The sequence below is a fragment of the Bufo gargarizans genome, chromosome 9, assembly GCF_014858855.1.
Source record: "Bufo gargarizans isolate SCDJY-AF-19 chromosome 9, ASM1485885v1, whole genome shotgun sequence".
NCBI classification, from domain to species: domain Eukaryota; kingdom Metazoa; phylum Chordata; class Amphibia; order Anura; family Bufonidae; genus Bufo; species Bufo gargarizans.
Genome location: NC_058088.1, coordinates 151,358,033 through 151,384,005, shown reverse-complemented (window position 1 = coordinate 151,384,005; position 25,973 = coordinate 151,358,033). Strand labels below are relative to the sequence as shown.

Genomic DNA, 25,973 nt, shown 5'->3' with positions numbered 1-25,973 from the left:
AAGGTGTTATCTTCCACTGTCAGACCATCCAATTTTTTCAACAGATCAGCAGTATCCCTGATATACGAGAGGAGAGCTATCACAAAATCTCTCAAGACCCTATCGATGTATATTCCTATGTTATGAGTGATGGATCCAATTCCAGACACTATAAGGGTCCTTTAAGGGGGGGAGGGGGTAAGGCCCTTATGTACCTTTGGCAGAGAATAAAAGGTAGGTGTTCTTGGCTTGTCATTGTGCTACGGTGACGGGGACCCAATAGCTCGGAAGGCAGCCCGATGCCTTCCATAGGCATCATGCTGCCTTCCATGTAAGCCTGTGAGATCCAGCTCCCTGGATCTCACAGGCAAGCAGGCTGCAAGTGTATTATACTATGTAATACACTTACAGCCAATGCATTATAATACAGATTGTAAAAAAAAAAATCTATCACATGATCCACACCGTCAGGTGAATGCTGTAAAAAAAAAAAAATGTGTCAAAACAGCCATTGCCTTACCCCACAAAAAATGTACAGTAATACCATGCGATCAATAAGGCGTATCTAGCCCAAAATGGTACCAATGTAACTGCTAATTCATCCCACAAAAAATCAAACCCTACCTAAGACTATCGCCAGAAAAATAAAAAAAAATGGCTCTCAGAACATTGCAACACAAAAACAAGATTTTATGCTATTCAAAAAAAAACTTAACCTAAATTTAAATAATAGACATATTAGGTATCCCCACGTCCGTTGCAACCTGCTCTATAAGAATATCACATGATGTACTCTGTCAGGTGAACACTGTAGAAATAAAATAAATAAAAACTATGGCAGAACAGTCATTTTTTGTCATCTTGCCTTACAAAATGCATAATATCGAGGGATCAAAAAGTCACATATACCCCAAAATAGTACCAATGAAAATGTTACCTCATCCTGCACATCCCCCACATAAGACAATCACTCAAAAAATAAAAACTAATGGCACCCGTAAACCAATCCATCAAAATCTGCACTGCAAAAACCATATAGCGCCACTTCTTTTCTCAGTCCTGCCATGTGCCCCCACAGCAGTTTATATATGGGGTGTTGCCGTATTCAGGAGAAAATGGGTAACACATTTTTGGCTGCTTTTTCTCCTGTTACCCCTTGTGAAAATGAAAAATATGGGGTTAAAGCAACATTTTATTGGAACAAATTAAACTTTTCATTTTCACAGCCAAGTGTTTCCAAATTCCATAAAACGCTTAGGGGGTCAAAGTTCTCAGTACACCCCTTAATATATTCTTAGAGGGGTGTAGTTTCCAAAATGTGGTCACTTTTTGAGGGTTTCCACTGTAGGGGTACATCTTCAAATACAAAATGGTGCCCAAAAACCATTCTAGCAAAATCTGCCTCCAAAAACCACATGGCGCTCCTTTCCTTCTAACCACTGCCATGTTCCCCAACAGCAGTTTACTATCACATATGGGATATTTCTGTAAACTGCAGAATCAGAGAAATGTATGTTGAGGTTTATTTTTCTGTTAACCCTTACTGTGTTGCAAGAAAAAATGTATTAACAAAAAAAATGACATTTTGAAATTTCACCTCCATTTTCCTTTAAAGGGAGTCTGTCATCAACCTGACCGGTTTTAAACCGATCACATAGTTCAGTGAGACACAAAGACATGACACAGATGTTACCTTTGTTTCATTTTTCAGATCATCCAAATCGCCCTCAAGGGTTAACAAAGTTTGTAACATCAGTTTTGAATAGTTGTAGTTTCTAAAATGGGGTCATTTATGGGTGGTTTCCATTACGTAAGAAAAATAGCTTCTAAAATTCTAAGCCTTCTAACGTCCTAAAAAATGAAAATAAATTTACAAAATTATGCCAACATAAAGCAGACATATGGGGAATGTTGATTGATAACTTTTTAGTGAAGTGTCTTAAAAGTAGGGAAATTTTAATTTAGAAAATTGTGAATATTTTAAAATTTTGGGTACATTTTGGGATCATTTTATAAATAAAGGTGAATTATATTGACTCAAATTTACTACTGTCATGAAGTACAATGTTTCACGAGAAAACAGTCTCAGGACGGCTTGGATAAATAAAAGTGTCCCAAAGTTGTTACCACATAAAGTGACTCATGGCAGATTTGCAAAAATCGGCCTGGGATTTAAGGTGAAAAGTGGCTCGTGACTGAAGGGGTTAATCCTAGACATGATGGTGTCCTTGTTTGGTAAACCATCAGACAAATCACCAGCTGCACAAAATACTTCTTTAACCCCTTAAGGACATAGGACGTACCGGTACGCCCTATTTCCCGAGTCCTTAAGGACCAAGGACGTACCGGTACGTCCTGACTTTAAAATCGGCATTCCGGCGCCGCAGGGGTTAATTTGAACAGGATTCCGGCTGAAATCATTCAGCCGGCATCCTGTTAAAACGCCAGGGGGGGTCATGTGACCCCCCCGTGTCGGCGATCGCAGCAAACCGCAGGTCAATTCAGACCTGCGGTTTGCTGCGCTTTTTGCAGTTTCTGATCCCCGCGGTCCCTGACCGCGGGGATCAGAAGCTTTAGAGTGCCTAAAATCGATATAGTACACCCCCCCTGCACCCCTGCATGATTTGATGGCGGCGGGTGGTGCAGGGGGGGGTGTCGCAGGCGGTGGGGGGGTTGCGGGAGGCGGGCGGTGCGGCAGGCGGGATCGCGATCCCCCGCCCGCCTCCCATTGCGTAATCGTTGGTGTACAGTGGGTATACCAGGGTGCCAGCACATTGCTGGCACCCTGGTATAAACGGCTGACATCGTTGATGCGATGTCAGCCGTTTAACCCTTTCCATACAGTGGTCCGTACGGACCGCTGTATGGAAAAGGTTAACAGTAAGAGGGAGCTCCCTCCCTCTCCGATCGGGGGGCTGCAGTGCCTTTGCAGCCCCCCGATGGAGAGGGAGAGAGCCCCCAGACAGCCCCCCGCAGCCCCGTGCTCACCCTTCCCCGTCTGCAAAGTTCTGAGCAGACGGGGAAGGTTCCCATGGCAACAGGACGCCTGCTCAGGCGTCCTGCTGTCCATGGTGCTGAACAGATCTGTGCTGAAAGCATAGATCTGTTCAGTGTAAGTAAAATACAGAACAGACACCTATATAGGGTTCTGTACTGTATTTTACAGACATCAGACCCACTGGATCTTCAAGAACCAAGTGGGTCTGGGTCAAAAAATAAAAAAATGTGAAAAAAGTTAAGATAAATTTTTTTTTTTATCACTGAATAAAAATAAATAAAATAAAATAAACTACACATATTAGGTATCGCCGCGTCCGTAATGACCTGATCTATAAAACGGTCATGTTACTTTCCCCGCACAGTGAATGCCATAAAAATAAAAAAATTAAAACTATGAGAAAATTGAAATTTTGCCCACCTTACTTCCCAAAAAAGGTAATAAAAGTGATCAAAAAAGTCGCATGTACGCCAAAATAGTACCAATCAAACCGTCATCTCATCCCGCAAAAAATGAGACCCTACTCAAGATAATCGCCCAAAAACTGAAAAAACTATGGCTCTTAGACTATGGAAACACTAAAACATCATTTTTTTTGTTTCAAAAATAAAATCATTGTGTAAAACCTACATAAATAAAAATAAAGTATACATATTGGGTATTGCCGCGTCCGTATCGACCGGCTCTATATAAATATCACATGACCTAACCCCTCAGGTGACCACCGTAAAAAAAAAAAAAAAAAATGTGTAAAAAAAGCAATTTTTTTGCCATCTTACGTCACAAAAAGTGTAATAGCAAGCGATCAAAAAGTCATATGCACCCCAAAATAGTGCCAATCAAACTGTCATCTCATCCCGCAAAAAATGAGACCCTACTCAAGATAATCGCCCAAAAACTGAAAAAACTATGGCTCTCAGACTATGGAGACACTAAACAATTTTTTGGTTTTAAAAATGAAGTTATTGTATAAAACTTACATAAATAAAAAAATTGTATACATATTAGGTATTGCTGCGTCCGTGACAACCTGCTCTATAAAATTACCACATGATCTAACCTGTCAGATGAATGTTGTAAATAACAAAAAAAAAAAGTGCCAAAAAAGCTATTTCTTGTTACCTTGCCGCACAAAAAGTGTAATATAGAGCAACCAAAAATCATATCTACCCTGAACTAGTACCAACAATACTGCCACCCTATTCCGTACTTTCTAAAATGGGGTCACTTTTTTGGAGTTTCTACTCTAGGGGTGCATCAGGGGGGCTTCAAATGGGACATGGTGTCAAAAAACCAGTCCAGCAAAATCTGCCTTCCAAAAACCGTGTGACATTCCTTTCCTTCTGCGCCCTGCCGTTTGCCCGTACAGCGGTCTACAACCACATATGAGGTGTTTCTGTAAACTACCGAATCAGGGCCATAAATAATGAGTTTTGTTTGGCTGTTAACCCTTGCTTTGTAACTGGAAAAAAAATATTAAAATGGAAAATCTGCCAAAAAAGTGAAATTTTGAAATTGTATCTCTATTTTCCATTAAATCTTGTGCAACACCTAAACGGTTAACAAAGTTTGTAAAATCAGTTTTGAATACCTTGAGGGGTGTAGTTTCTTAGATGGGGTCACTTTTATGGAGTTTCTACTCTAGGGGTGCATCAGGGGGCTTCAAATGGGACATGGTGTCAAAAAAACTGTCCAGCAAAATCTGCCTTCCAAAAACCATACGGCGCACCTTTCACTCTACGCCCCGCTGTGTGGCCGTACAGTAGTTTACGGCCACATATGGGGTGTTTCTGTAAACGGCAGAGTCAGGGCAATAAAGATACAGTCTTGTTTGGCTGTTAACCCTTGCTTTGTTACTGGAAAAAATGGGTTAAAATGGAAAATTTGGCAAAAAAATGAAATTCTCAAATTTCATCCCCATTTGCCAATAACTCTTGAGCAACACCTAAAGGGTTAACGGAGTTTGTAAAATCAGTTTTGAATACCTTGAGGGGTGTAGTTTATAGAATGGGGTCATTTTTGGGCGGTTTCTATTATGTAAGCCTCGCAAAGTGACTTCAGAGCTGTAGTGGTCCCTAAAAATTGGGTTTTTGTAAATTTCGGAAAAATTTCAAGATTTGCTTCTAAACTTCTAAACCTTGTAACATCCCCAAAAAATAAAATATCATTCCCAAAATAATTCAAACATGAAGTAGACATATGGGGAATGTTAAGTCATCACAATTTTTGGGGGTATTACTATGTATTACAGAAGTAGAGAAACTGAAACTTTGAAATTTGCTAATTTTTCCAAATTTTTGGTAAATTAGGTATTTTATTATGCAAAAAAATTAATTTTTTTGACTTTATTTTACCAGTGTCATGAAGTACAATATGTGACGAAAAAACAATCTCAGAATGGCCTGTATAAGTAAAAGCGTTTTAAAGTTATGAGCACTTAAAGTGACACTGGTCAGATTTGCAAAAAATGGCCTGGTCCTTAAGGTGAAAATGAGCCTGGTCCTTAAGGGGTTAAAGGGAACCTGTCAGCGGCAAAAGCCATCCCAAACCGCCAGCAGTACCTTCAAGTAGCCGGCAGTGATTTTCTAATGATGATTTTCTTACTGCATTCAGATAAGGCAGAAGTATGTAAAAACGTTCTTTTATCCTCCATCTGCTCTATTTTCCAGTCAGGCTTGAAATCAAGGGGGCAGCGGCCTCCTTGCTTCAAGTCAAGGTAACGACTTTCACAAATGCTTTTCTTGTATAAAACTGAAAAAAAATAAAAAATTATAATAATAGACATACAATATTAGGTATTGCTATGTCTGTAATGACCTGCTCTATAAAAATTTCACATTATCCCCCTCATCAGGTGAACGCTGTTAAAAATAAATAAATTAAAAAACGTGCCAAAAATGTGTCATGTTGAATGATCAAAAAATCATATGTACCTAAAAATGGTACCAATAAAAAGTGTCCGCACTTCCTGCAAAAAAAAAAGCCCCTGCACAAGATGATCAGCAGAAAAATAAAATAAATTTAGCTTTCAGAAACTGTTTTCTGTTTTCATAGATGCATTATTATGTAAAACTGAAACAAAAAATAAAAATACACATATTTGGTATTGTCGCATCCATATCAACGTGCTCTATAAAAACAACACATCACCTAACCTGTCAGGAGAACAAAAAATTAAAACTGTGCCACAACAGCCATTTTTTTGTTACCTTGCCTCACAAAAAACATAATATCAAGCGATCAAAAATCATATGTACCCCAAAATAGTACCAACAATACTGTCACCTCATCCTGAAATTTACAAAATGGGGTCACTTTTTGGGAGTTTCTACTGTGGGGTGCATCAGGGGGTCTTCAAATGGGATATGGCAATTTAAAATGATCCCAGCGATATCTACCTTCCAAAATCCATATGGCGCTCTTTTCCTTCTGCGGCCTGCTGTGTGCCCATACAAGCAGAATCAGAGTAATACATATTGAGTTTTCTTTGGCTGTTAACCCTTGCTGTATTACAGGAAAAATTGATTAAAATTAAAAATGTGCAAAAAAAAGTGAAATATAGAAATTTTCCCTCCATTTTCCTTTCATTCTTGTGGAACACCTAAAAGGTTAACAAAGTTAGTAAAAACAGTTTTGAATAACTTGAAGGGTGTAGTTTCTAAAATGGGGCCATTTATGGGTAGTTTCTACTTTGTAAGTCCCACAAAGATCCTTCATAACTAAACTGGTCCTTAAAAGTGTGTTTTGGAAATTTTCGTACATTTTAAGAATTGCTTTTAAAATTCTAAGCCTTCTAAAGTCCAAAAAAATAAAATGACATTTTCAAAATGATGCAAACATAAAGTAGATATCTGGGAATTGTACAGTAACAACTATTTAATGAGGTATCAATATCTGCTTTAAAAGCAGAAACATTCATAAATCAAAAATTTAGAATTTTTCAAAATTTTCTTTAAATTTTAAAGTTTATTTTATACAGGTGAAACACATTGACTCAAATTTACCACTAACATGAAGTATAATATGTTACGATAAAACGGTCTCAGAAACGCTTGGATAAGATTTGAAACAGTTTTGCAAAATGTGTCTTGGTCCTTATGGTGAAAACTGGCTGTGGTCATGAAGGGGTTAATAACTACCCACTGCTTTCTATCACCGAGCCAGTTACTTAACCACATACAGACATTTTCTCCCAGTCCAGCATTCTCATTTTATATACTAACCTTTTATGTGGTACAGTGTCAAATGCTTTGGAGAAGTCCAGATATACGACATCCATTGATTCGTTGCGGTCAAGTCTAGAACTTACCTCCTCACAGAAACTGATTAAATTAGTTTGACATGACTAAACCCTCATGAAGCCATGCTGATATGGCTTTATTTGCTTATTTTTATTGAGATACTCCAAGATAGCTTCTCTTAGAAAACCTTTAAACTGTTTACCCACAACAGATGTTAAACTTACAGGCCTATAGTTTCCGGGTTCTGTTTTTGGACCCTTTTTGAATATTAGCACGCCATTTGCTATGCGCCAATCCTGTGGAACACTCCCTGTCAGTTTGGGAACATTGAAAAGCTCCAGAACTGGAAGATCATACTTAGTTTTAAAATCAGTAATACGTTTTTTTTTTTGCAGGATATAAAACTATGTGCATAGATTGAGGGATAACCACCACGAGAAATTTTGGGATTGGAGTCCAGAAGGGAAGGCAGGATTTCCTAGTATATAAACCACTGAGGAAATAACAGATTGTAATTGGAATAAAATACTTATTTCGGACTATTGAGGGCAATGGAGACTGTTGCCACAGCAGGGCCTTCCAAGTATATGGAGCAATAATTGTTGTAAAGAAATCCACAGAGGATGAGTCTTCGATTCCAGATGTGTAAGAAACATCTGTACCATACAAGCAGCCTTATAGTATTTAAGAAAATCAGGAACTGACAGGCCCCTATGGGACTTATGATGACACATTGTTTGCTTAGATATACAAGGACATTTTGAGGCCCATATGAATTTAAGGACATCGGTTTGTAATGCTTTCAAGTCCGGGCTGGGCAGTGGAATGGGCAGAATCTGGAATAGATATAGAAGTCTCGGCAGGACCACCATACTAATGAAGTGAATCCTTCCTATCCAAGATACTGACCGGGAGTTCCGAATATGATGCTCCTCCCTATTTTTATGAAATTAGGGTGTCACGGGCCTAACTAGGGTGTCAAAGGGCCTAAGCAAACGGCAGGTGTCACGCATAAGCTGCCACTAGCTAATGTCCAAGTTGCACAGGGTAGTGCTCCTGTCCGCCTGCATCATCAAGAAATTGTTTAAAACTTTCCTGTGCTCATATAGTCGGTCCAACATGTGGAGGGTGGCATTCCAATGGGTGGAAACGTTACATATCAGACGATGTTAGGAAATGTTATTCTGCTTTGTAGCTCAAGGAAGGGAGTGTTTTGCAGTGTAAGAGTGGCTGAAGTGCATGCACATTTTCCTGGCCATTTTCAGGATGTCTTCCAGTTGGATGGATGACTTCAGGAACCGCTTTACAACCAGATTAAAGAAGTTTGTCATCCAAGGTGCATGGGTCAGCCCTCCTTGATGCAGCGCCAACACGATATTCTTTCCGTTATTGGTGACCATGGTTCCGATTTTGAGTTGGCGAGGATAGAACCAGAATTCTATTTCCTCTTAAAGGATGTGGAGCTGTTCCTTCCCAGTGTGACTCTGTTCACGTGACACCGCCATGTTCTGCATAGGTGGCATGCTGGAGGAGCACTCCGAACTGTGCCTGCATTGGAGGCTGAGGACAAAGTTGAGGATGAGGAGGCAGTTTAGGACATTGGGGCAAGACTTACAGGTTGAGAACGTGGAGGCGGCAGTGCTGTTACCTGGCCAAGTTGCTGGTGTGGCTGGGCAGGAACCACTTTTACTGAATGGGCCATAATGGACATACATTGTCCTTGACCATAGTTAGAGCTCCACACATCAGTGCCATCGTGAACTTTAGCAGACACCAACAGACTCATAGTTTACACATGTGTGCAGGGCTAGTCCAGCCTTTTTGGAGAAGTAATGATGGCTTGGGACTCTCCACCTTGGCTCAGGACAAGCCACCTGAAAGGTGCAGGTCCACCTGGAGGGACTGTAGAACAACAACTTGGCCAGGAGCACATTCAGCTTCTGCGTCATTGGATGAGTGCACACATACTGTTGTCTTTTTGCAATCACCTCGGTGATCGATTTGCTGATGAAATGCGTGATGATGAGTAGGAGGAGAAGGAGCATCAGGACCAGTAGATGATGGGAAGGAAACACAGCTCCCTTCTGCTGAGGTGGTGGAGCCATGACTGCTGCAGAAGGGATGCAGGCCAATGGGAGATGCAGCGGTTGCTGTGTCAGGCTGTACCACTACATTAGCACCACAGTTTAACCAGGCCACTTTATGGTGACACTGCAATTGTCCCCCCCACCACTCCGTGCTAACTGCCTGCTATCGCTGACTCTGTGAATCTCTACACTGCTACTTCCTTCAGGACAGGTAAGCTCCTGAGTAGCAAACAGTCTACCCAGGTATGTTTGGCTCCAGACTTCGCACTACTGCCAACCTGCTGACTCATGGCCACACTACCACCCTGCTGGCTCAGCCGCTGCCTCACACGCAAGCTGCCACCCTCATCCCCCTGATGATGATGAAGCCCCATCTTCACCCAACTCACACGTGCAATCAGCTACACCATCATCCACTACTGTCTGCACGTCACTGATGTCACCCTTACCAGTCTCAGGGCTGCCTGCCTGACAGCTCGCAACACCAGCTCCAATGCGACTCTCATTGTTGCTACTTGCCCATCTACCAGAGGAAGCAGAAGATCTCTCCTCTACATAAGTGGGTAAGTAAACGGCTCAGTGATAGAAAACAGAGGGTGGTTATTAACGGTACACAGATTGGGTCACTGTTACTAGTTGGGTACCACATGGGTCAGTATTGTGCCCTATTCTCTTCAATATATTTATTAATGATCTTGTAGAAGGCTTGCACGTTAAAATATCATTTTTTGCAGATTACACTAAACTGTGTAAAGTAATTAACACGGAAGAGGACAGTATACAGCTGCAGATGGATCTGGCTAGATGGGAGGCTTGGGCAGAGAAGTGGCAGATGAGGTTTAACACTGACAAATGTAATGTTATGCACATGGGAAGGAATAATGCAAATCACCAGTACATACTAAATGGTAAAACACTGGGTAACGCTGACATGGAAAAGGACCTAGGAATTTTGGCGAACCGCAAACTAAGCTGTAGAAACCGGTGTCAGGCAGCTGCTGCCAAGGCCAATAAGATAATTGGTTGTATCAAAAGGGGAATAGATGCCCGTGATGAGAACATAGTCCTACCACTTTATACATCACTAGTCAGACTACACATGGAGTACTGTATACAGTTCTGGGCTCCTGTGAACAAGGCAGACATAGCAGAGCTGGAGAGGGTCCAGAGGAGGGCAACTAAAGTAATAACTGGAATGGGGCAACTACAGTACCCTGAAAGATTATCAAAATTAGGGTTATTCACTTTAGAAAAAAGATGACTGAGGGCAGATCTAATTACTATGTATAAATATATCAGGGGTCAGTACAGAGATCTATCCCATCATCTATTAACAGCAGGACTGTGATGATGGGACTTTCTCTGCTTTTGGAGGAAAGAAGGTTTTTACTCAAACATAGAAAGGATTCTTTACAGTAAGAGCAGTGAGACTATGGAACTCTCTGCCTGAGGAGGTGGTGATGGTGAGTACAATAAAGGAATTCAAGAGGGGCCTGGATGTATTTCTGGAGCATAATAATATTACAGGCTATAGCTACTAGAGAGGGGTCGTTGATCCAGGGATTTATTCTGATTGCCTGATTGGAGTCGGGAAATAATTTTTTATTCCCCTAAAGTGGGGCAGATTGGCTTCTGCCTCACAGTTGTTGTTTTTTTGCCTTCCTTTGAATCAACTTGCAGGATGACAGGCCGAACTGGATGGACAAAAGTCTTTTTTCGGCCTTATGTACTATGTTACTATATTACTATGTTACCTCACAGTTTTTTTTGCCTTCCTCTGGATCAACTTGCAGGATAACAGGCTAAACTGGATGGACAGATGCATTTTTTCAGCCTTATAAACTATGTTACCATGTTACATCTTGGCTGCGCAGTAGCTGATGACTATCCTCATTAAGTTCATCCTCACTGAAAAGCGGAGCAGAGCTGACGGCATACAATACTTCCTGAGCAGAAGGAACAGAAAATGAAAGAGGCAGGTTTAGGACAGCTGGGGGTACAGCATTCCTGGGCCATGCCAACTTAGCGTGGTGTTAGAGGAACCCACCGACTCCTGGCTGGAGGTGTTTGTTGTCACTTGAAATGATGTTGAAGACCAAGTCAACCATTTAAGGACAGCTGGGTTGCAAATGAAAACACGAACCGCTGGATGACACTGGCAGCTCTGGCCTTTCGATGCAACTGCTGCTACCATCACCCCTACTTTTGCTGCTACTTCGGCCAGCTCCAGAAACATTTTGGTCACAGCCCGTTCCCTTAGAAGGGCCTGGCACCTATCTGTCGGACATACTGTACTGTAACTGTAGATGTAAAAAAGCACCCGAAAATTTGTAGCATTAGGCTGCGATTTCACCCCAGAACCAAGGATGAACATATGTATTTATGTATAAAAAGCCCCAAAACTCCCCAAAATTTGTAGGCCGCAATTTCACCCCAATTACACAATTATGGATTAATGGATATGAATGTGAGCATACTAAAATATGTAGTATCATGCCGCAATCTCGCCCCAGAATCAAGGAAGAATGGATGTACTTATATATAAAAGAATATGAGCACCCTAAAATCTTTAGTATAAGGCCACAATTTCACCCCAATTACACAATTATGGATTAAAGGATTGAATTATGTGAAAAAAAACGTAAGCACCCTAAAATCTGTTCTATCAGGCCGTAATTTCAACCCAATTACACAATTAAACATTATCGTATTTACTTATGTATAAAAGAACGTAAACATACAAAAATCTGTAGTATGAGGCCACAATTTCACCCCAGAATCAAGGCTGAATGAATGTACTCATAAATAAAAGAATGTAAACAGTTACTTTTACTTATGTAAAAAAGAAAGCGAACACCCCAATATTTGTAGTATCAGGCCGCACTTTCACCCCAATTACACAATTAAAGATTAACGGATTTACTTATGTATAAAAGAACGTAAACACCCTAAAATCTGTAGTATCAGGCTGCAATTTCAGCCCAGAATCAAGGATGTATGGATGTACTTATAGATAAAAGAACGTAAACGCCCCAAAATTTGTAATATCAGGTCGCAATTTCATCCCAATTACACAATTAAATATTAATGGGTCTACTTATGTATATACACCTGAAAATTTTTAGTATCAAGCCGCAATTTCACTCCAGAATCAAGGACGAATGGATGTACATATATACCCCAAAATTTGTAGTATCAGGCCACAATTTCACCCCAATTACACAGTTAAGGATTAACAGATTTACTTATGTAAAAAAGAACATGAACACCCTAAAATCTGTAGAATCAAGCCACAATTTCACCCCATTTACACAATCAAGGATTAATGGATTGAACTATATATAAAAGATCGTAACCCCCCCCCCCCCCCCCCCCATCCTTCCAAATCTGTAGTATCAGACTGCAATTTTAGCCCAATAACAGAATCGAGGTTACTGGAAGTACTCATGTATCAAACAACCTAAAATCAGTAGTATTAGAACACTTTTTAACCTCAATTAGTGCAGCAAGGTGTAATAGAATAGCTCCTATTAGCCAAGCTTTACACTGTTCAATTGGCCCTTGCTCTTTCCCAAAAGTGTTGATAATGCCTCCCTATATCCCTACACTATCTGTAAGCTGTCCTTGCTGCTCAATAGTAATAATTTGTGAATAAAGTCTTTCCTAATCACTGCCTGTAACATCTCTGCCTGCACTAAATTCACTGGAACATGGAGGAGACCGGGCAGGATTCATTACCATGAAGCGTGAGGAAATTCGACTTCATGACAAATCAAAATTTTCCTGAAATTCTAATTGAATTTCACTTCGTCAACTTCGATTCGCTCAACTCTAGTTACAATAGTTAACGATGTGCGGGGTAAGAAGGGATGTTAATTTTTTATAATAGGTAGCCGATAAGCCTTCGGGTCCAGGGGCTTTGCTTACCTTTAGGACTCCGATAGTATATTCTACCTAGTCAGAAGTGACATCTCTGTTAAGGGAAGTCAAAGCATCAGAGGATACCTGAAGGATAGGAATAGATTAGAAGTCTTCCTCCACAATCCCAGGGGGAGCAGAAGGTTTGGAGTAAAGCTTTTGGTAGAACACCTGGAAAACATCATAACTAGAGTTAGAGGTGACATGACCAGGTCGCATCTGAATCTGGAAAACCTGGTTAATTCTCTGTCTAAATTTTAATTGATGAGCCAGCATCTTATCTGGCTTGCTGGCATACTTGTAATGGTTAATACAGACAAGGCGTGGCACTCTTGTCTGATATTATGGTGGTGCTTGTTGTGCTGGCTTCCCAGCCAGGATCATGTAATAACAGAAAAACAACATCACTCTGATGAAAACATCTGTTCAGGCTTTTTTATTTCACAGGGCAACTTCACCAAAAAAGTGACGTTTCGGTCGTAAGACCTTTATCAAACACAAGTTGCCGTAAAGGAAATGTATGGAAAGTAAGCAAAGCTGTGTAAAGCTATATGGTGTATCCACACCCATATGATCGCTATACATCATATAGCTTTACACAGCTTTGCTTAATTTCCATACATTTCCTTTTAGGTAACTTGTGTTTGATAAAGGTCTTACGACCGAAACGTCACTTTTTTGTGTGAAGTTGCCCTGTAAAATAAAAAAGCCTGAACAGAAGTTTTCATCAGAGTGCTGTTGTTTTTCATGTTAATACATGTAATGGTAAGATGCAGTCCATCGAAGTGTCTTTTTAGTATTATGAGAGAGGAGTATATTTAGGTGTAATTAGGGATGAGATAACCCAGACCCTACCATTCAGGTTTGTACCGAACATTAGGCACCCGAACCCGAACACCATCATTGGCGCGAAAGTCTGTGTTCTTTGTTTGGATATTAAATAAAGCTTGTTGAAAGACTGCGGCTCAGCCAATCAACAAGCTTTTGAGCTGTGGGTACTTGGAAGCCATCACAGTCATGCCTAGTATTGGTATGGCTGTGATTGGCTGGCACACCATGTTACTCTGCATGCATAAATGCCAGATCACGTGTTATGCCACCATTCTGCTCTGACTAGTGTAGGGACAGGACGCTGCTGCACTGAGGGACAGTGTTAGGCTTTTATTGTTTTTAATAACTCTGTGGGTGACCTGTGAGCATTTATGTGGATGCAATACAATACCTTTGCACCAGTGACACAGAAATACAATATTTAATCGGGCTGTTCAGTCTGTGAGTGACCTATAGGCATTTTTGGTCGGTGCAATGCTACTCCTTTGTACTATTAACACATAAATACAATACCTAATTGGGCTGTTGATTCTGTGACCTAAAGCCATTTTTGGGGTTCAAAACTCCACATTTTCATCCATCTTACTGTTATAGGAGATTTAATCAGTCTGTTAATTGTGGTGGTGAAATAAACGCAATTTGGGGGATATAAGAACACCACATTTTCATCTGTCTAACTGGTATAGGAGATTTAATAGTGTGTTAATTGTGTTGGTGACATAAAGCAATTTTGTGGGTTCAGAACACCGCATTTTCATCCATCTAACTGTTATAGGAGATTTAATCAGTCTGTTATTTGTGGTTATGACATAACGCCTTTTTTGGGAGGGAGATACACATCATCTGCATCCATGACACAGAAATACAACAGTTAATCAGTCTGTTAATTGTGTCTGTGACAAATCAATTTTGGGGGTTCAGAACACCGCTTTATCATCGTCTAACTTTTATAGGAGATTTCATCAGTCAATTGTGTTGGGGACATAATGCGCAATGGACTCGAAGGGACTCCCTGCCTACATCTCCACTGCATACTGCCACGGTGTGTTGGGGTCATCTGTGTGGTCTTTCTCATCGCCCTCTAGCTCCTCTTGCTCCTCTCCTTTCAGATAAACCACCCATTTCTGTATACATTGCTTGTGCATAATTGTCCTCCTCCTCATCCGCCAGTTCAGCCCCCACAGTTCAGTCTCCTGTCCCCTGGCCAGCCAGATTTATCAGCATCTGTTTCAGGACACGAATGAGTGGAATGACGTTGTTCATCCCATAGTCCTGGTGACTGACAAATAAATTGGTCTCCTCAAAGGGCCTGCTCATATAGTCGGTCCAAAATGTGGAGGATGGAATTCCAGTGGGTGGAAACGTCACATATCAGGCCATATCTGCCTTTGTAACTCAATGAGTTTTGCTGGGTAAGAGTGGCTGAAGTGAATGCACAGTTTCCTGGCCATTTTCAGGATGTCTTGCAGTTGGATGGACGACTTCAGGAACCGCTTTACAACCAAATCAAAGATGTGCGTCATGCAAGGTGCATGGGTCAGCCTTCCTTGACGCAGTGCCTACACAATGTTCTTCTAGTTGACCATGGTTCCGATCTTCAGTTGGCAAGGAGACAGCCAGGATTCAATTACCTCTTGAAGGACTTGGAGCAGTTCCTCCCTGGTGTGACTCAGTTCACCCAGGCAAACCAAGTGCAGAACAGCGTGACACCCCCATGCTCTGCATAGGAGGTATGCTGGAGGAGCATTCCGAATTGTGCTTGCATTGGAGGCTGAGGATAAAGGTTGAGGATGATGAGGCAGAGAGGGACATTGGCGCAGGACCCACAGCTTGAAAACGCACAGGCGCCAGTGCCGTCACCTGGCCAAGTTGCTGGTGTGGCTGGACAGGAACCACTTTTACCCAGTGGGCCATAAAGGACATATATTGTCCTTAACCGTAGTTACAGCTCCACACATCAGTGCTGCCATGAAGTTTAGCAGACACTGACAGGCTCAAGGACTAGCCCACCTTTTGCTCAACATACGTGTGCAAGGCTGGTACAACCTTTTTGGAGAAGTAATAACAGCTTGGAACTCTCCACCTTGGCTCTGCACAAGCCATCAGTTCTCTGAAAGGTACAGAGTTGACCACATAGAAAGAGAAGGACAGTAGTACCACCAACTTGGCCAGGAGCACTTTCAGCTTCTGTCTCATTGGTCCTGTGCACCACTTGTTCTTTCAGGACAGTCAGACAGTCTACCCTTGGCGCGTTTGGCTCCAAACCTCACACTTCTGCCACCCTGCTGACTCACAGCCACACTACAACCCTGCTGGCTCAACCACTGCCTCACATGCAAGCTGATGATGATGAAGCCCCCTCTTCACCCAGATCCCATGTGTGATCGGCTACATCATCATCCACTACTGTCTGCACGTCACTGATGTCACCCTCACCAGTCTCAGAGCTGCGTGTCTGACAACTCGCAACACCTGTGATTCTCATTGTCGCTACTTGCCCACCTACCGGAGGAAGCAGCGGATCTCTCCTACACATCTTGGCTGGACAGTAGCTGCTGACTGTTCTCTATAAGCTTGTCCTCGCTGAATAGCAGAGCACAGCCGTCGGCATACAATACTTCCCGAGCAGATGGAACAGAAAATGAAAGAGGCAGGTGGGTGCACAGAGCTTGTTCCTGGGCCGTGCCAACTAAGGGTGGTGTCAGAGGAACCCACGACTCCTGGTTGGAGGTGTCTGATGTCACTTGAGACTGAGTCAACTATTCAAGGACAACTGGATTGCTTATGAATACATGACCGCTGGATTACACTGGCAGCTCTGGCCTGTCGCTGCGACTGCTGCTACCCCCCCCCCTCCTTCTGCTGCTACTTATGCCAGCTCCAGGAAATTTTTTGCTACTGCCCATTGCCTTAAAAAGGCCTGGCACCTGTCTTTCAGATATATTGTACTGTAGCAATAACTGTAAGTGTAAAATAGCAGTAGTTTCAGGGAGCAATTTTACTTCAGAAAGAAAGATGAATGGATTTACTTATGTATAAAGGAATGTGAACACCCTAAAATCTGTAGTATCAAGTCACAATTTCACCCCAATTACACAATTAAGGATTAACGGATTGAATTATGTAAAAAAGAATGTGAACACCCTAAAATCTGTAGTATCAGGCCACAATTTCACCCCAGAATCAAGGATGAATGAATGTACTTATGTGTAAAAGAGCCTGAACACCCCAAAATGTGTAGTATCAGGCTGTAATTTCAATTACACAATTAAAGATTAACGGATTGAAGTTTGCAAAAAATAACATGAGCACCCTAAAATCTGTGGTATCAGGCCACAGTTTTACCCGAGAATCAAGGATGCATAGATGTACTTTTATATAAAAGAACGTGAGCACCCTAAAATCTGTAGTAGCAGTCTGCAATTTCACCCATATTACACAATTAAGGATTAACTAATTGAATTATGTAAAAAAATATATATAATCTGTAGTATCGCAATTTCACCCCAGAATCAAGGATGAATGGATGTACTTATATATTACAGGACATGAGCACCCTAAATTCTGTAGTATCAGGCCAGAATTTCACCCCAATTACACAACTAAGGATTAATGGATTTACTTATGAATAAAAGAACGTGAACACCTTAAAATCTGTAGTATCATGCTGCAATTTCCCCCCAATTACACAATTAAGGATTAACGGATTAAATTATGTATAAAAGAAGTAAGCACTCTAAAATCTGTAGTATCAGACTGCAATTTTACCCCAATTACACAATTAAGGGTTAACGGATTAACTTATATATAAAAGAACTTGAACATGCTAAAATCTATAGTATCAGGCCGCAATTTCACCCCAGAATCCAGGATGAATGGATGTACAGCACTTATGTATAAAAGAACGTGAGCACTCTAAAATCTGTAGTATCAGGCCATAATTTAACTCCAGTTACACAATTAAGGATTAATGGATTGGGTTATGTAAAAAAGGACGTGAACACCCTCAAAAAAAGTTTCAGGCCGCAATTTCACCCCAATTAGGCAATCAAGGATTAACAGATTTACCTATGTCTAAAAGAATGTGAACCCCCCCCTACCCAAAAAAAAATCTGTAGTATCAGACAGCATTTTAACCCCAATAACAGAATCAAGGATTAGTACTTTTGTATAAAAGAGTGTGAACTGCATTAAATCAGTAGTATTAGAACACTTTTTAACACCAATTTGTTCAGCAAAAGGTGTAATAGAATAGCTTTTCTATTAGCTAAGCTTTACACTATTCAATTGGCACTTTCTCTCTTCCTTATAGTCTGCATAAAGTCTCCCTATGATATCCCTTTGCTATTTCTAAGCTATCCCTGAACTACTCAAAAATAATATTTTGTAAATAAAGTCTTTCCAAATAATTGTCCCTGGTGCCTGTAATGTTTCTCCCTTCACCAAGTGCACTGGAAAGACGGAGACCGGGCAGGATAAAGCTTTTTATAGGGCTGTTTCACCACAGGGGCTGGCTATCTGCTGATTGGCTGGCTGCACAGTATTATGGGTGATCCCTCATTCCCGACCTTCTTACTTCCTCTTTGTAACATGTACAGCAACCATTTTAGAAAACATCTGATTCGTTACTACAAAGAGCGAGGAAATTTGACTTTGTGACTAATTGAACTTTTCCTGAAATTAATATTGAACTCCACTTCATCAACTTCGATTCACTCAACACTAATCTCTATATATGTTCCTATAACATATGGGAATGCTCAGTATTACAGCAATACTGGTCTGAGGCCCCTTTCAGACGGAGCGAGTTTTCCGTGCGGGTGCAATGCGTGATGCAAACGCATTGCACCCGCACTTAATCCGGACCCATTAATTTCAATGGGTCTGTGTACATGAGTGTTGTTTTTCACGCATCATGTACACAGCATGTTCTATATTCAGCGTTTTTCACGCAACGCCGGCCCCATAGAAGTGAATGGGGCTGCGTGAAAAACGCATCGCATCCACACTTGCTTGCGTTTTTCACTGATGGTTGCTATGACATGTTGTTTGTAAACATTCCGTTTTCTATCACGCACGTGAAATATGCATCAATGCGGATTTCACATGCGCGATAATAACTGAACGCAATCGCAAACAAAACTGACTGAACTTGCTTGCGAAATGGTAGGAGTTTTCCTGAACGCACCCTGAATGCATCTGGACCTAATCCATATTGTTTGTGTGCAAGAGGCCTGACATAGAGGTAGACATGAGCAAGCTTTTTTAGATTCGGTTCAGTACTAGTTCACCAAATTTTTTACAAAGTTTGGTTTGAAACCAAATGGATTTGCCCTGCTCGCCATCGTAGCTAGTTATTTCCAGCTCCACACCTGCAGATCCGCAAATCACGGATGCCAGTCTTGTGCTTCTGCGATTGCGGATAAGAATAGGACATGCTGTATCCTTTCCACGAAGATGCAGAAGAAAACCACGGATGCGGACAGCACACGGTGTGTTGTCTGCATCTTTTGCAGCCCCATTAAAATTAATGGGTCCGCACCCGTTCTGTGAAATTGTGGGTGTCATCAGCCTTGTGCTCCTCCACCACTGACTCCTCCTCCGTCTCCAGTGGTAGCTTCTCTTCCTTATTCTTCTCCTTTCCCCACTTCCCAGGAAGGGACAAGATGCATACGTTTTTCTTCTTCTTATGCCATTCCTTTTTGCATCAGTGTGAGAATTTGCTCTAATATAAATTATTGGGGATTGATATTGTTGATGCAGCAGTTGTCCCTACTGACAAATCTGCGACACACATCTCTGATGAGCTGCCACTGCCTGACGTCAAAAAACATATGCTCCCTGGTGCAGTGGTTTGGTGCATGATGAAATCATTCACCACTTTATGCTGCTCGTGCAGATGCTCTAGCATATGCAAAGTGGAATTTCAGTGAGTTTGAATGTTGCGGAACAAATGGTAGACTGTTCTGTCACTGCAAGTCCAGGAAGAAGTTTTAATGGCTGAAATGTGAGGACAATCTCCTGGACGTGGTCAGTACCTTCTGCAAGCCACTGTACTTTTTCAAAATTCATTGCACTACAGATGAGCAAACAACCTTTTGAGATTCAGTTTCCTGTTTGCCAAAGTTTTGAAAAAGTTTAGTTTGGACCTGAATCTATTCTACCCAAACCAAAGTGGCTTCAATCGCCCTGGAAATTGGTATATAACACCCTCGAGTCTTCTGGGACTGAGAATTTTTAGGAAAAAAGGTTATCTCTTTTCATTAATTTATTTTTCTTTTCCCCCTCCCTGCTCACTAAGCTCTAACACTGGTATACATACTGTAGCTATGGGTAAACGCATGATTGATGGCGTTAACGAACAGCGTGTTTATAAAAAAAAAACACACTGCACCGTTGCAAGGGTTATGCTGTTTTATATTCCAAAGCTTCCTAAAATGTCCCTTATCGGGGGCAGATGGTGTTTAAACACACACAATGTTATGGGATAGAATAAAACCAAACAGTGGATTATTGGGACCAAGCATCCAAAAATGATGCCTTGTCAGGGTTAGAACACCTGCCCATACTACACGCATGAGTGTTAATTGTCAGAAGAAAAAGTTACTGTTTGTGAACAAGCCTAAAAAAAATTCTCTTTTAATTAGAAGAGCAGCAGTACAGTGTGGATGTGGTTAAGGGTAGGGTAATAAGAGGCATGTGGCCACAATAGTAAGGGTAGCAGAAGTAGTGAAGCATGGAACATACAAGGCAGTAGATTGTCTGTCTATAGGTATTAGTGGTAGTAGTAGCAATAATGTAGTGTTAATAGTGGTGGCAGTAGGGGATTAGCAGTGAGAAGCAGCAGCTGAGGTGGTGGTGGCAGCAGAAGCCATATGGTATATTTTGGCAGACAGCAGTAGTGGCATGATGGTGGCAACAGCCGTCATATGGAACATGATGGTAGGCAGGAAGCCAGGCAGACAGCAACAATGGTGTGTCATAAAATACAGTATATCTATTAATGTAATTGATTATTGTCTGTTATTGTTTCTGATTGATTTATTTTACTGATATTACTCTACAATTTTTTCAGGTCTATTGGGTCCTACAGTCCGCGTTGAAACATTTGATACCGTTATTATTCACTTTAAGAATCTTGCAAATATTCCATTCAGTCTTCATGGTGTTGGGGTATCGTATGGGAAAAGTTCAGAAGGTGAGAAAGCTGTCTCATGGCATTTTAATATATGCAGTCTTTTTTTCTATACACAGATAAAATGATGGAGATAAAATAGCATTTCATTGTGCTCAAACTCTGAGTGTTGGTGCCCAGTAAAGTCTGCCCACCTTACTTTTTTAAAGCATTCATTTTTGGGCCTATGATATGACTGTACAAGTTGAACTTCCTGTGAGAAAAAAATGCAACCTCTTAAATCTCTCTGACCACTCTGACCAGATATGTCTGTGGTTTGTGAAACCCTTAGCATGCATACAACTAAATATCTTCACAAACAAAGCTGATGGATATATCATTTGTTGACTATACGACCAATGTTAAGAAAATCACTGAAAATGGTGCACTACAATCGTAAACGCAATTGACAATATATGGCTAAACCCTCACACTGATATTAAAATGAATCATTTGCCAATATATTCTTATATCAAGAACATACCGGAGCCCGCGCACCCCGTCAAGGTCTCTCAGTGTGGCATGGGTCCTAACGCTAACATGCCTATGCTGTATGGACAGTTTATGATAGGTGCATGAAGTCTGACACACAGCCAGTAGCTCCCAGTTACCTCCAGCGTGAAATCACACATACAATGGGAGGTAGGAGGAAACTGTGAGTCCCACCTATAACGGATCACATGTGCAGGATTTGCTCCCCCGGTTAGAAATGCGCAACAGCATATGGGGTTTTGAGCATTTTCTGCTTTGAAGACCTGTGTAGGATGTTTTTGTGGGACATGTGGTCCGCTATCGGCATCCTCCATTGTATGCATTTTTTCTGGGGATTGCTGTTAGCAACGGATCACATGGGCAGGATTTGCTCCCCCGCGTAGAAATGCGCAACAGCATTTGGGGTCTTGAGCATCTCTTGCCATTTAGATCACTTTATTCTGTGATTTTGTCTATATGACCAATGTTAATCAAAGGATATCTGCCTGATACATTTCTGATATTGAGCACCATACTAATGGTGACTTGACAATTACCAACTTGATAGAAACATTTTTTTTATTCAAGAGTCCTTAGGTTCTAAAGTTCAATGCCAATGTAGATGATTAGCTGAACATTTTTAAAATAATTAAATATCAATTGCTCTAACCAAAATCCATCAAAATAAGGGTCCATTTACATGGACCCTAAGTAATGTAGCTACAAGAATAATAAAACTTTATAAAAGATAGAGGCTTACTTTTTTTTCCTATTTGTCTCTCTTTAGGTGCAGGATACAGTGATGGAACTGGCAAATTGGAGAAAGCAGATGATGCAGTTCCACCCGGACATACATACACTTACATTTGGAAAATTCCAGAAAACTATGGACCAGCTGAATCTGATCCTATCTGTTTAACCTCTGCGTACTACTCTCACTGTAACTCCTCCTATGATATTAATTCTGGATTAGTCGGAGCAATCCTTATCTGTAAACCAGGTACAATGAACATTTGTCATCAAGGTTTTGTCAATGATGTTTTGCTCTTCCTGGTAAAAATGAAAACTGTTGTGATTCAATGCATGCTATCAGAATCCATAGTTTTAACTCTTTAAGGACAAAGGCAATTTTAGCCTTAAAGGGGTTGTGTCACTTCAGCAAATGGCATTTATAATGTAGAGAAAGTTAATATAGGCCACCTACTAATATATAGTAATTATCCATATTGCTTCCTTTGCTGGCTTGATTCATTTTTCCATCACATTATACACTGCTTGATTCCATGGTTACGACCACCGTCCAATCCATCAGTGGTGGCCGTGCTTTTACACTGTAGGAAAATACTCTGCCCTGTCTGGAGGCTGGGACTGTGGGAGTACACATAGGCTAGTGTTTTTTCCTATTTTTCCCTATGTGCAAGTATGGCCGCTACTGCTGGATTGCAGGATGGCCGTAACCATGGAAACAAGCAGTGTATAATGTAATGGTAAAATGAATCCAGCCAGCAAAGGAAGCAAAATGGATAATAACTAATACATTAGTAAGTAGCTTGTGTTAACGACATAATATTTTTTTTTTTCTAAATTGGAATTTCTTTGCTTTACACCCATAAATGACCCCATTTTAGAAACTACACCCCTCAAATTATTAAAAACTGTTTTTTAGAAACTTTGTTAACACTATAGGTGTTCCACAGGAATTGACATGGAGGTGAAATATAAAAATGTGATTTTTATTTTATTTTTTCAGAATTTCTATTTTAATCCTATAACACAGCAAGGGTTAACAGCAAACAATCCTAACAGCAAAACTGTTTATGTAAACTTCCCATATAAAGTTATAAACTTCTGTAAGGGCCCTGTGCAGGGCTCAGAAGGGAAGGAACGCCATTTTGTTTTTGCTGGAATGCTTTTGTGTCACAGCGTGGTGTGGGTTGTTAACGCCACACCAACCACAAGAGGGAAGAGAAAAGGTACCAGGCCTGGAAACTAGGGAAAGGTTCCTACCTAGTGAATCCCTAAACCGAGCCCTGACTACTATAAGTAAAGGAAAAAAAGAGAAGGAGTGAACTGCACGGGTATTCAGGGAAAGGTAGAGGGAGATTGGAAAATGGGGCACCAAGGGATAACCACAGAAATGGTGTTAGAGAATGAAAGTATTGTTGAAAAGAAGAAACGGAGATGTGAAGAATTATGGAAATAATAGGCAGCTCCCCAAACCAAAAAAAAAGAGAAGTCGGTACCCACTTGTGGACTGATGTATAAATGAATAAAAATTTGTTGGTTGGCAGAGTATCTCAGGGTTCCTGATAATACGCAGGGGGCGCCACATAAAGTCCAATATTTCCTAGGGAGTTTTAGTAGATATCTCTATTATATTAACAGATAGCATATGCTCTTGAGAAAGGGATTTATTCCCGAATCGCATCGAGCTGAACCAATAAAAGACTTCCTTCTTACGTTGGAGCCCCGGTGTCATCCTTTTGGGGACCAGGAAGCCACTGTTACATCTTGCAAAGCGATCTCGGTGGGGGAGGTTAAGGTATAGGTGTCTTGAGTTTTATCCTATGCCCTCCTCCCCCGTGAAGTAATTGCGACATTATGTTAATACAATAGAGATATCTACTTAAACTCAATAGGAAATATTGGAGTTTATGTGGTGCCCCCTGGGTATTATCAGGAACCCTGAGATACTCTGCCGACCAACAAATTTGTATTCATTTATTCTACTATAAGTAAGAACAGACCTTGATGGTAGGAATGTTCATATGCTGGAACCTAGAACCTATCTGACCCTAAAGGGCCCTGGAAATCATGTCAGGACAAGAGATGACCTGTTCCTTCCCAGCTGAAGGAACAGGAGACTCCCTCAAGCCTAATACCAAAAGGTAGGGGAAAATCACGAACAAGAAATAAGAAAAAAGACACTTAACTCCATAGTATGTAGACAAGCAGGAACTCAGAGGAGAACTATACACCAGCTCTTCACAACCTGAAAGGCGCTATCAATGCATAGCATTATGGGTGAGGCTAGACTAAATAGAGGAGTAAGAATGACCACTTAAGCTACACCTGAGACCAGAGGTGTGGTCAAACCCATCAACAACACAGAAAAGTAAAACCAGACAGGCTGTCAGATCACATCATGTGCAGCCAGTCTTATAGATCTTATGACCCCTGTCACAGGAGAGACCGTGACAGTAACCCCCCTTCTAGGGGTGGCCTCCAGACACCCAGGACCGACTTTATCCGGATGAGCTCTGTGAAAGGTTTTCACCAGACGACTAGCATTAACGTCAGCCGCTGGAACCAACATCCTATCCTCTGGTCTGTAACCCCTCCAGTGAACGAGATACTGGAGGGATCTACGGAGAATTCGGGAGTCAACTATCCTGGAGATCTGAAATTCCAGATTACCGTCCACCATGACAGAAGCAGGAGGCAAGAAGGACGGTTCAACAGGTTCGACACATCTTTTCAACAACGACTTATGGAACACATTATGAATCTTCAAAACCTGAGGAAGTTTAAGACGAAAGGCTACCGGGTTAATAATGGCAGTGATCTTATATGGACCAATAAACCTTGGACCCAACTTCCAAGAAGGAACTTTCAACGTAATGTTTCTTGTGGACAGCCACACAGAATCACCCACTCTCAGGTCCGGACCATTCATAAGTCTCTTGTCAGCCATATGTTTATACTTGTTGCCCATTTTTTCTGAATATTTAGAATTTTGCACCAATGAGATGACAAAGAAGAGGAAAATCGTTCCTCTTCAGTTATACCAGAAATCTCCGTACCAGAAAATGTGGCAATTGGAACCCATATGCCCCAAAAAACTGCGACTTATAATTTATGGCAAACTTGGCTAAAGACAAAAATGAGGACCACTCCTCCTGGTTCTTCAAGACAAAACATCTCAAATAAGTCTCCAGATTCTGGTTAGTGCATTCAGTCTGTCCGTTTGACTGAGGATAAAAGGCCGAAGAGAAGGACAACTGTACCCCCAGACGAGTACAGAACACCTTCCAGAATTTGGAAACAAACTGAGTCCCCCTATCAGACACCACATCTGAAGGAATATCATGTAATTTCACAATGTTATTGACAAACACTTGTGCCAGAGTTTCAGCATTAGGTAGACCTGGCAATGCTATAAAGTGCGCCATCTTACTAAAGCGTTTAACAACCACCAAAATCACAGTTTTTCCTGAAGAATTAGGTAAATCCATGATAAAATCCATGGATAAATGAGTCCAAGTTCGGGACGG

The 25,973-nt window shown here is 41.1% G+C and overlaps 1 protein-coding gene across 2 annotated transcripts in view; it reads left to right on the top strand.

Annotated features, from left to right (window-relative positions):
- The window catches only part of LOC122946268 (coagulation factor VIII-like), a 528,859-nt gene that overhangs the window by 49,553 nt on the left and 453,333 nt on the right, over window positions 1-25,973 (top strand). For both annotated transcript variants that reach the window (XM_044305770.1, XM_044305769.1), the window contains exons 3-4: window positions 21,130-21,252; window positions 22,487-22,699. In XM_044305770.1, the coding sequence (XP_044161705.1) occupies window positions 21,130-21,252; window positions 22,487-22,699 (336 nt within the window). The remainder of the gene's footprint in view (window positions 1-21,129; window positions 21,253-22,486; window positions 22,700-25,973) is intronic.